The sequence below is a fragment of the Phyllobates terribilis genome, unplaced genomic scaffold (genome assembly GCF_046119375.1).
Source record: "Phyllobates terribilis strain yellow unplaced genomic scaffold, ASM4611937v1 Scaffold_36__1_contigs__length_13169755, whole genome shotgun sequence".
NCBI lineage: Eukaryota > Metazoa > Chordata > Amphibia > Anura > Dendrobatidae > Phyllobates > Phyllobates terribilis.
This window is the reverse complement of record NW_027362796.1, coordinates 1,940,090-1,952,022: the sequence shown is the minus strand read 5'-3', so window position 1 is coordinate 1,952,022 and position 11,933 is coordinate 1,940,090. Positions and strand designations below refer to the sequence as shown.

At 42.8% G+C, this 11,933-nt stretch overlaps 1 protein-coding gene across 1 annotated transcript; it reads right to left on the bottom strand.

Moving 5' to 3' along the window:
• Positions 1-4,080: 4,080 nt before the first annotated feature.
• LOC141182779 (zinc finger MYM-type protein 5-like) lies at positions 4,081-11,046 on the bottom strand. The gene is made up of 2 exons (XM_073660886.1): positions 10,964-11,046; positions 4,081-5,590 (listed from the first exon to the last, which is right to left on the bottom strand). Exon 2 carries the CDS (start codon positions 5,562-5,564, stop codon positions 4,200-4,202), a length of 1,365 nt encoding a protein of 454 aa, XP_073516987.1. The 5' UTR covers positions 5,565-5,590; positions 10,964-11,046; the 3' UTR covers positions 4,081-4,199.
• Positions 11,047-11,933: the final 887 nt, after the last annotated feature.

Here is an 11,933-nt window from a genome sequence, read left to right as displayed (position 1 = left end):
ACATTCACACTGAAGGCATCAAAACTATGAATTAACACATGTGGAATTATATACTTAACAAAAAAGTGTGAAATAACTGAAAATATGTCTTATATTCTAGGTTCTTCAAAGTAGCCACCTTTTGCTTTGATGACTGCTTTGCACACTCTTGATGAGCTTCAAGAGGTAGTCACCGGAAATGGTCTTCCAACAATCTTGAAGGAGTTCCCAGAGATGCTTAGCACTTGTTGGCCCTTTTGCCTTTACTCTACGGTCCAGCTCACCCCAAACCATCTCGATTGGGTTCAGGTCTGGTGACTGTGGAGGCCAGGTCATCTGACTAGCACCCCATCACTCTCCTTCTTGGTCAAATAGCCCTTACACAGCCTGGAGGTATGTTTGGGGTCATTGTCCTGTTGAAAAATAAATGATGGTCCAACTAAACGCAAACCAGATGGAATAGCATGCTGCTGCAAGATGCTGTGGTAGCCATGCTGGTTCAGTATGCCTTCAATTTTGAATAAATCCCCAACAGTGTCACCAGAAAAGCACCCCCACACCATCATACCTCCTCCTTTATGCTTCACGGTGGGAACCAGGCATGTAGAGTCCATCCGTTCACCTTTTCTGCGTCGCACAAAGACACGGTGGTTGGAACCAAAGATCTCAAATTTGGACTCATCAGACCAAAGCACAGATTTCCACTGGTCTAATGTCCATTCCTTGTGTTCTTTAGCCCAAACAAGTCTCTTCTGCTTGTTGCCTGTCCTTAGCAGTGGTTTCCTAGCAGCTATTTTACCATGAAGGCCTGTTGCACAAAGTCTCCTCTTAACAGTTGTTGAACGGATATGTCTGCTGCTAGAACTCTGTGTGGCATTGACCTGGTCTCTAATATGAGCTGCTGTTAACCTGCGATTTCTAAGGCTGGTGACGCGGATAAACTTATCCTCAGAAGCAGAGGTGACTCTTGGTTTTCCTTTCCCGGGGCGGTCCTCATGTGAGCCAGTTTCTTTGTAGCGCTTGATGGTTTTTGCAACTCCACTTGGGGACACTTTCAAAGTTATCCCAATTTTTCGCACTGACTGACCTTCATTTCTTAAAGTAATAATGGCCACTCGTTTTTCTTTACTTAGAATTTGTATTATGGCAAGAAAAAAGCAGCTAACAGTCTATTTAGTAGGACTATCAGCTGTGTATCCACCTGACTTCTGCACAACACAACTGATGGTCCCAACCCGATTTATAAAGCAAGAAATCCCACTTATTAAACCTGACAGGGCTCACCTGTGAAGTGAAAACCATTTCCGGTGACTACCTCTTGAAGCTCATCAAGAGAATGCCAAGAGTGTGCAAAGCATTCATCAAAGCAAAAGGTGGCTACTTTGAAGTACCTAGAATATCAGACATATTTTCAGTTGTTTCACACTTTTTTGTTAAGTATATAATTCCACATGTGTTAATTCATAGTTTTGATGCCTTCAGTGTGAATGTACAATTTTCATGGTCATGAAAATACAGAAAAATCTTTAAATGAGAAGGTGTGTCCAAAGTTTTGGTCTGTACTGTACGTTGGGCTCGTTGCTCGAGTCAAGCACCCGAGTATTCCAATTTGCTCGACCCGAGCATCGAGCGCCCGGGCATTTTAGTGCTCGTCCATCACTATTCCTAAAGAAAAGGAGACTCGATTAACTCTTGGTAGTCTGGAGTTGGATAATCAAGGGGTGCATTTGTTGGCAACCTGCAGTTCCCGCTTTGTCCTGACAGCAGAGGTGGTGCTAGGGAGCAAAACCGAGAAAATTTCTGTGTTTGTTGACAGTGGAGCCGGAGTCAGCATGCTTGATGCTGAGTTTGTGAAAACTCACGGTATTGCTTGCTGTACTTTAGCTAAACCTATTTCCATCTTCGTCATCGACTCGGTGCCACTTGCACAGAAAGCATTTACTCAGATTGTACATAATGTAAAACTGAGGATGGGGTCAGTTCATTGTGAAATAATCCCTTGCTATTTCCTGAACAATCTTCCCACACCTATTGTTTTGGGTATTCCTTGGCTTGTTAAACATAATCCATTGGTGGATTGACAAACCAGGGAGAATATTGAATGGGGAGATGACTGCCATGATAATATGCTCATTGAAGGCCGCAAAGGCATTTGACTCCATTTTGTGTGAATTTTTATGGGCAGTACTTGAAAAATTGGGTATGGGATCCATTTTTACCGCATGGATAAAATTGCTATAGGGAAACCAGTGGCTAGATTAAGGATAAATGGACAACTTACATCAGTCTTCAAACTTGGCAGGGGTACTAGACAGAGTTGCCTCTTCTCCTCTTTGCACTGGCTATTGAACTTCTTGCAGCAATTATTAGGAGACATTCGGCAGAGTGGGTTTCCGTAGAGGTGTAATGGAAGAGAAGGTGGCCCTTTATGCTGACGACACTTTTCTGTTTTTGACGCTTTACTAATTATTGAGAGATTTGAGGAATAATTGGAACTAATCAGTCTTACTCACACTAGATAATAATGATAATACACCTTTCTATGTTAGCTCTGGCCTGCAAGTAGCTTCTGAATTTAAAAATCTAGGTATCAATATAATAGCACAAATGTAAGACTATGACAGATTACATCTCACTCCAATTCTTGTGAAATTTAAGCATAAAAGGGAAACTTGGTCCAAATTACCTGTGCCTCAGCTAATATATGCACTTCATAGCTCCCCTATTTGGATACCCCAAAAATACTTTTTCCAAATTAATCGCATGTTCCGTGAATTAATTGTGGGTAGGCAAACTCCCAGGGCCGGCCTGAGAGATTATGGCGCCCTAGGCGAAACTATTTTTTTGCGCCCCTACTATTCTTGGCAGTAGATGAAAACTTGGGATATAAATTTAGGAGCAAAATAAACCACAACAACAATGATTAATTAACTGTCTCCTAACTCTTTAATCTTCTGAGAAGTTGTATAGGACAAATATATACAAAGTAATTAATAACACAAAACAAAAACGACCATAGGTAATTAAAATTTTTGTTTCCTTGCCTTTTTTTTTGAAAAGGATGACACTAAGTCACCGAGATTAATTTGTTTAGCAACTTCAGATTCTATCGAAATGTTGCCAACCCAACCAACCTCTCTTGCGTCATATTTGCCCTTAAATATGTTTTAATTAGCTTTAGTTTTGAGAAGCTTCTCTCTCCTGAGGCCACAGACACAGGCAGAGTCAAAAGAATTCCTAGAGCCACCAGCAGGTTGGGGACACTTTCTTTCAAGTCAGATTTAAGCAAAAGTTCAAGAACGTCTTTTGGTGATGAATCTTCTGGAACACGTCTTGCCATTGCCTGCAGTTCACCACATAGCTCTATGGCATCAATGTCTTTTGCTTCGTTGTGTGTAAGAGACTTTTCCAGAGCTTTACACTTATCCAGAACAAATTTGCTTGGTTTTCCCTCAAGTGAAATGATGTGGTACAAAATTCCAAATTTCAATTCCATTTCTTTCAGCTGAGTGAACCGCTTATCAACTGAATTTATAGCAGTATCTAAGATCGCAAAGTAAAAGTTAATTTTGAAACTCTGTTTCTCATCTCTTATGGGCTCATCTTTCCCTTCATAAGAGAACTGTCTGTTTTTTTTCTTTATACGTTTTGGCGCAGAACTTGACTCAAAATTAGCTGGTATGCCAAGCTCTTCTGCGATTTCCCTCGCATCAACTAACAGCTTCTCAAACTCTTCATCGCTTTTTAATGATTGCAGATATTTCTTGGTTTTGTCAAGGTGTTGAGAAGCAGCAGCTAAATCGAATTCTTGTGACTGAAGTAACTTCCTTGTCAAATTGATTTCGTACAAAATGTTGAACCATACTAGAACAGATGTAACAAAAGAAAAGGTTCCAACTTGTTTAGCAAGACCTTGAGCTTCTAGCCGGGAGACATTTCCAGAGCTTCCTGTGAGACTAATATTTTCTGCTATGTCCATTAGGGCATCATGGACTTCGCTCAATTGGTAACGGAGGGGGGCCAGAGCATCAATTCTACTTTCCCACCTTGTTTCGCTTAGAGGTTTTAGAGTCAGAGATGGCAAATGATGCACGAGTACTTCCCAACGCTGATTTGACGAAGAGAAAAATACGTAGAGATTTTGAACTAACAGGAAAAAAGTTGTCGCTCCAAAACAACATTTAGCGGCATCGTTGACGACTAAGTTTAGAGAATGGGAGCTACAAGGCACAAAGAATGCACGTGGGTTTATGTCCAAAATTCGTCTTTGTAGTCCAATGTTTTTTTCCCTTCATGTTGCTCCCATTGTCGTAGCCTTGCCCTCGTAAGTTGTCCACAGAGAGCGACAGTTCTTCAAATTTGTTCAAGACAGCGGCTGTCAAACCACCTCCAGTTGTATCAGAAACAGGAATGAATCCCAAGAAGTGCTCTTTAATTTCAAACTTTTTGTCTTCTGATGGGGAAACAAATCGAACAATGATAGTCATTTGTTCAACATGAGACACGTCAGAAGTACAATCCAGCACTACAGAAAAGTATTTTGCAGTTTTGACATCGTCAAGAATCTTTTCCTGAATACCATTACTTAGCAGTTGAATCATCTCATTCTGTATTGTTTTTCCCAAATAATGTGCATGAATCTCTTTGTCCCGGATTTTCCGAATGTGCTCACACATGACGGGATCGAACATAGCCAAATACTCCACAAATTTCAAAAAGTTCCCATTATTAGATGCAAACAATGCATCATTTGATCCACGGAACGCTAAGTTTTGCGTACCTAGTACCCTCACTAGAGCTATCAACCTTTCTAAAATTTGATGCCAGTATTTTTCTTGCTCTTCAATTTTGCGTAAGTGTTCTTCGTCAATGGTCTTTTTCATCTTAAGTCTATTTTCGAGTTCCTTCCATTTTTGAAAGCTAATCATGTGATCTTTGCTTTTTTCGTGGCTGGCTAAAATAGCAGATATGTTTTTCCAGTCATTTACACCATCAGTACCTAAGGCTGAGCGTTTGATGATTCCTAGCTGAAGTGATGAGTCTGGAAACAACGTGCAGCAAAAACAAAAAACTGAATTTTTCTGAATAGAATACGTTAGCCAATTGCGTTCAAGACTTTCACCATTGACAAGACGATGTTTATAGTGAACACAAGAAAATTTTGTACGATTAGTGTCCAAAGGAAAGTCGAAATCTTTAACTTGTGTGGGGCCGAGTTTTACTACATCTAGGCGTAAGTCATCATTGATTACGGTCCACGTAGCGGGATCATCCGAATAGTCTTTGCGTAGTATTTCTATAGATGTACCAGCCTCCATGTCAGTACTGGTACTTTGATCAGATCTACCACCAGATATTGATGGTTGTAGTTCACTATTTTCAGCATGAGAAAAAAATTCTATTTCCACATTCGATATTTCCGAGGCAACAGAAGCCTGTTGTTCCAACGTTTGGAATTCCGCGTCTTCATTTCTATTGCTTAGATATTTTAAAAATGACCCACTGATTTTTGAAAGTGATTTCTCCTCCTCAGCTTTTCTTTTACGGTTCTGAAACTCCGAAAGTTTTTTCTTCTTATCAGCCATGACTCGTTACAACACACAGCATTTACCTAAAAGTTAACGCGCCAATTAAAATTGTTATCTGAACATTATATAATACGATTTTACTTTTAAGACAAAAACCACAAATTTCTTTAACAATTTCCAATGTTTCCAATATTTTTGAAAATCAAAACAATATACCTACCTCGCAGCGCCTAACACTTTAGAACCTAGGCCAAAAATTTACTAAAAACCTCCTATTTTCTATTTGCATTCATGAAACCTCATGGAACAATGAATCTAATGAATATACAAAATAACAGCAATGGCTTACATGATAAAGCATGCAAACAGTAGAGACATACCTCGAAAATATTATAATCACGCGCGCCGATATGCAAAAAACGTAGATACTATCTCCCTTGCCTTAGCTGGCCTGACTGGCAGTCCAGGCTGTCTACGCCAATGCGTCAAAACAGACTCCTCCCACTAGCCGCATCGACTGCTGATGACATCTATCAATATAATCGCCAACTAGTACCTAGTACCTAAAGTCCAAACTACGTATAAATAGGCCATATGGTACACCTACCTTTTAAGTATACATATTTTTTTCTCTCGGGCGCCCCCTTAGTGTAGTGTGTGCATTTTTGGTTGTTTGCTTTGCCAACATTTGAAAACTTAGGAGCAAAATAAATGCGCGGGATCAAACACCTGTCAGCAGACGATGCAAACTACTCACGTCCGTAGTTTAGCGCCTCCTTTCCGTGCGTAAATTGAAGCTCAACGGTTTTTCTTTTAAATTTATGATAAAAAAATTTATGTACACTTTTCTTTCCATCCCTAAAACTTTTTGCCTTTTGAAAAGATTTTTTATAATTTTTTCTATTTTTTCTCTGGTGCCCCCTTAGGGTCAGCGCCCTAGGCGGCCGCCTAGTTCGCCTATACGTTCGGGCCGGCCCTGCTGTCTATCACATTACTTAATTCTTTTAGTACCCGGGAGTGTATGCCATCTGAGCCTGGTGACTTGTCTATTTTGATATTATTTAGGCGTTTCTGAACTTCCTCCTGGGTTAGGTGGGTGATATTTAGCGGAGGGTTTACTTTATCACTCTGCATTTCCTCCGATAAATTGTTTTCTTTTGTGAAAACAGTGGAGAAGAAGCTATTGAGTAAGTTTGCTTTACCCTCATCGCCCTCTATGATTTTACCCAGGTTATTTTTCAATGGGCCAACTCCATCAGTTTTAATCCTTTTACTGTTTATATAGTTAAAGAACAGTTTGGGATTCGTTTTACTTTCCTTGGCAATTAGTCTCTCTGTCTCCTCTTTTGCTATTCTTATTTGTTTCTTACAGATTTTGTTTTTTTCCCTATAAGATATTAGCGCTTCCTCGCTGCCTTCTTGTTTAAATTTACCGAAAGCCCTTTTTTTGTTTTTCATTCCCTCTTGACTTCCTTATTTAGCCACATTGGCTTCCTCCTATTCCTAGCCCTTTTATTCCCATAAGGTATGTACCTTCTACAGTGACTATGTAGGACTGTTTTGAAAATTTCCCATTTTCTATCCGTGCTCCTATTACTGAAGATACTATCCCAGTCTATAAGGTGAAGGGCATCTCTTAGCTGATCAAACTTTGCCCTCCTGAAGTTCAGTGTTTTTGTGACTCCCTTGCTGGGCACCCTACTGAAGCACACGTGGAATTGTATAATGTTGTGGTCACTATTTTCCAGGTGCCCCCCGACCTGCACCTCAGATATTCTGTCTGGCCTGTTAGTTAATATTAAGTCAAAAAGGGCCGTCCCTCTAGTTGGTTCCTGCACAAGTTGTTACAAATAATTGTCTTTGATAATTGACAGAAAAGTGTTTCCTTTCTGAGATCTACAGCTTTCGGTTTCCCAGTCTATATCGGGGCAGTTGAAGTCCCACATAATAATCACCTCGTTATTTTTTGCTACTTCGTCTATTTGTCTCATTAATAGACTTTCCGTGGCTTCTGCTATATTTGGTGGTTTATAACAGACTCCAATGATAATTTTATTATTGTTTTTTGCCCCATGTATCTCCACCATCTGGTCATCTGGCGTAGCACCCCATGACTCTCGTTCTTGGTCAAATAGCCCTTACACAGCCTGGAGGTGTGTTTGGGGTCATTGTCCTGTCGAAAAATAAATAATGGTCCAACTAAACGCAAAACGGATGGAATAGCATGCCGCTGCAAGATGCTGTGGTAGCCATGCTGGTTCATTATGCCTTCAATTTTGAATAAATCCCCAACAGTGTCACCAGCAAAGCACCCTCACACCTCCTCCTCCATGCTTCATGGTGGGAACCAGGCATGTAGAGTCCATCCGTTCACCTTTTCTGCGTCACACAAAAACACGGTGGTTAGAACCAAAGATCTCAAATTTGGACTCATCAGACCAAAGCACAGATTTCCACTGGTCTAATGTCCATTCCTTGTGTTCTTTAGCCCAAACAGGTCTCTTCTGCTTGTTGCCTGTCCTTAGCAGTGGTTTCCTAGCAGCTATTTTACCATGAAGGCCTGCTGCACAAAGTCTCCTCTTAACAGTTGTTGAAGAGATGTGTCTGCTGCTAGAACTCTGTGTGGCAATGACCTGGTCTCTAATCTGAGCTGCTGTTAACCTGCGATTTCTGACGCTGGTGACTCGGATAAACTTATCCTCAGAAGCAGAGGTGACTCTAGGTTTTCCTTTCCCCTCGGCGGTCCTCATGTGAGCCAGTTTCTTTGTAGCACTTGATGGTTTTTGCAACTGCACTTGGGGACACTTTCAAAGTTTTCCCAATTTTTTGCACTGACTGACCTTCATTTCTTAAAGTAATGATGGCCACTCGTTTTTCTTTACTTAGCTGCTTTTTTCTTGCCATAATACAAATTCTAACAGTCTATTCAGTAGGACTATCAGCTGTGTATCTACCTGACTTCTGCACAACACAACTGATGGTCCCAACCCCATTTATAAGGCAAGAAATCCCACTTATTAAACCTGACAGGGCACACCTGTGAAGTGAAAACCATTTCCGGTGATGCAAAGAGTGTGCAAAGCAGGTGGCTACTTTGAAGAACCTAGAATATAAGACATATTTTCAGTTGTTTCACACTTTTTTGTTAACTATATAATTCCACATGTGTTAATTCATAGTTTTAATGCCTTCAGTGTGAATGTACAATTTTCATTGTCATGAAAATTCTTTAAATGAGAAGGTGTGTCCAAACTTTTGGTCTGTACTGTAGAAGCTCAGATATCTTCATGAAGTAAAACAATATGTGAACCTCATTCACAGGGAACTGAGTAGCAATGGGTAGAGTATAAAATCCAAAACTGTAATCCATAATGGGGCTGTATTCACACAAAACAGGCATAGGAAATTTGCTCATTGAGTCCCTTAGGGGTTTATGAATCCAGTCTGGAAATCCACTTACTTTCCTTTTTGAGGAACCTCCTATCACATTGGGTTTAACCACCTCAATGATGCAAAAGGAGATGTCTCCGGTTTCACCTCAATGTACACTGTTCATGTGTCTCACTAATGGGGTGTCTGGACCATGGTGTATATCGCCCAAATGCTCCCCACACTCCTCTAGATTACCTCTTGGTCATGCATACATAATCTAGGGGGCAGGGGCATGTGGCCATATATACAAGTCCCTCTGAAATAATCCCTCTTGCTCTGGAAAAAGGTTTTACCTGTAGAGGAACTCAAGATGTAATTGGATGAGACCATGTAAATATATGTACAACATTCTCCACATCTAAAGAAACAGCAGATTCTTCTATCCAACCAAGTCCCCTTGCACTAAACGGTCCCTAATTGACCGACCCTTTCTGAAAGTTATTGTGGGAGTAGATCACACAGCACCCCCAGGTCCGCGTTGACTACAAGTACACGCTAATGTTTTCTGAGGATATTAAAGATATGGTCACTCTGATTGTCCCAAGTTCCTACTACTCGTGTTATCCCATCTTTTTCTTGGTCTCTTGGTTAGGTATGAAGGAGTGTCTGTACCCTTTTTCTTTTTCCATGAATCTGGTGTTCAGGTCTACTGTCTGTATATTAAAAGACATTGGAGCAGTTTCTTCTCAACCATAAAAATTGGCCAGTGGATATTGGGTTGTTTTTTTTTAGGGGGATGGGGTGGTGGCTATCCCACTTCAATAGTTTATCAGGGCTTGTAGGTTTTTTGTAGATGAGTGTTCCTAGGGTACCATCCCGCTCTTTCTTAATTAGAACATCCAGGAAAGGCAACTGGTAATAATTAAACTCTGATATAAATCTCAGGCCCACTCTATTGATGTTGAGTTCCCTGACAAATTCAAGAAACTTTTCATTCGTCGCCGAGCAGATAATAAGAATGTCGTCAATATATCTATACTATGTCCCAGTATATGGATGCCACCACTTATGATCATCCCTGAATATTGTGGTTTCCTCCCACCAGCCCAGGAATAGTTTAGCATATGAGGGGGCACAGGGGCTCCCCATTGCAGTACCCCTGAACTGGTGGAAGTACTTCCTGTCAAAAAGAAAGAAGTTATGAGGAAGAGTGAGTTTTAGAAGATCCTCCATGAAGTCATTATGTCTGCTACACTCTATTGATCTCGATTTCAAGAAATGTCTTACTCCTCTGATACCGTCCTCATGCAGTATATTACTGTACAAAGCCTCGATATCTAGTAAGGACTGCTCCCCTACATGCATGTATACATGCTCGAGGGTCTACATGGAGGGGAGCAGGCAAAGGGAAAAACATTTTCCAGAGGGATTATTCCAACTGCAAGACCTCAGGTGGTACTGGGGGAACATTATACCGTGTGGGGACATCATACATACTGCATAAGGGGCATAATGGGGGCATTACACTGTGTGGGGGGCATCATACATCCCACATAAGGGGCATAATGGGGGCATTACACTGTGTGGGGGCATCATACATCCTGCATAAGGGGCATAATGGGGGCATTACACTGTGGGGGAGCATCATACATACTGCATAAGGGACATAATGGGGGCATTACACTGTGGGGGCATCATACATCCTATATAAGGGGCATAATGGGGGCATTACACTGTGGGGGCATCATACATCCCGCATAAGGGGTATAATGGGGGCATTACACTGTGTGGGGGCATCATACATACTACATAATGGGGGCATTACACTGTGTGGGGGCATCATACATCCTGCATAAGGGGTATAATGGGGGCATTACACTGTGGGGCAGTAAAGGGGCCCTGTACTATGAGAACAATACGATTCCTCCTTTCCTCTCTCCATAGTTGGGTCGTATGTATCTATTACAGGAAACAGAACAAAAACCTTATGATTCTTATAAAGGGGCAACACAAGACCCCAAAAGAGCCTCCGTGCTGAATGGGTTAATGCCCCCTGCGCCCAGTAATGGGGGATCTCCACATACCTCCACCTGCAGAGCCGCCACCACATATATGGCTGTTCTGTGCGCACAGGAGCTGTGATGAGGTCACAGGAAGGGAGGAGTCATGGGGTCACATGATCAGGGGCCTCAGTGGATGCAGGACTCTGCTGTGCTGGTTGTCATGGTGCTGGATGAGCTGAAGTTTGTGTGTGGTGTCAGGAGGGGTTTACAATGTGGATGTAGCAGAGCCGTGTGTGTACGAGGTGTACGGAGCGGAGCCGTGTGTGTACGAGGTGAACGGGGCGGAGCCGCGCGTGTACGAGGCGCACGGAGGGGAGCCGCGCGTGTACAAGGCGTACGGAGGGGAGCCGCGCATGTACAAGGCGTACGGAGGGGAGCCGCGCGTGTACGAGGCTTACGGAGCGGAGCCAAGTGCGTACGAGGCGTACGGAGCGGAGCCAAGTGTGTACGAGGCGTACGGAGCGGAGCCAAGTGTGTACGAGGCGTACGGAGCGGAGCCATGCGTGTATGAGGTGTACAGAGCGGAGCCTTGCGTTGTGTACAAGGTGTACGGAGCGGGGCCACGTGTGTAAGAGGTGAGCGGAGCCGCATGTGTACGAGGTGTACGGAGCGGAGCCTTGTGTGTACGAGGTGTACGGAGCTGAGCCGCGTGTGTACGAGGCGTACGGAGCGGAGCCGCGTGTGTACGAGGTGTGCGGAGCGGAGCCGTGTGTACGAGGTGTACGGAGCTGAGCCATGGGTGTACGGAGCGGAGCCGCATGTGTACGGAGCAGAGACTTGTGTGCACGAGGTGTACGGAGCTGAGTCGTGTGTGTACAAGGTGTACGGAGTGGAGCCGCGTGTGTACGGAGCAGAGCCTTGTGTGTACGAGGTGTACGGAGCGGAGCTGTGTCTGTACGGAGCCGTGTGTGTACGGAGTGGAGCCGTGTGTGTACGAGGTGTTTGGAGCGCAGTCGTGTGTGTACGTCGTGTTTGGAGCGGAGCTGTATGT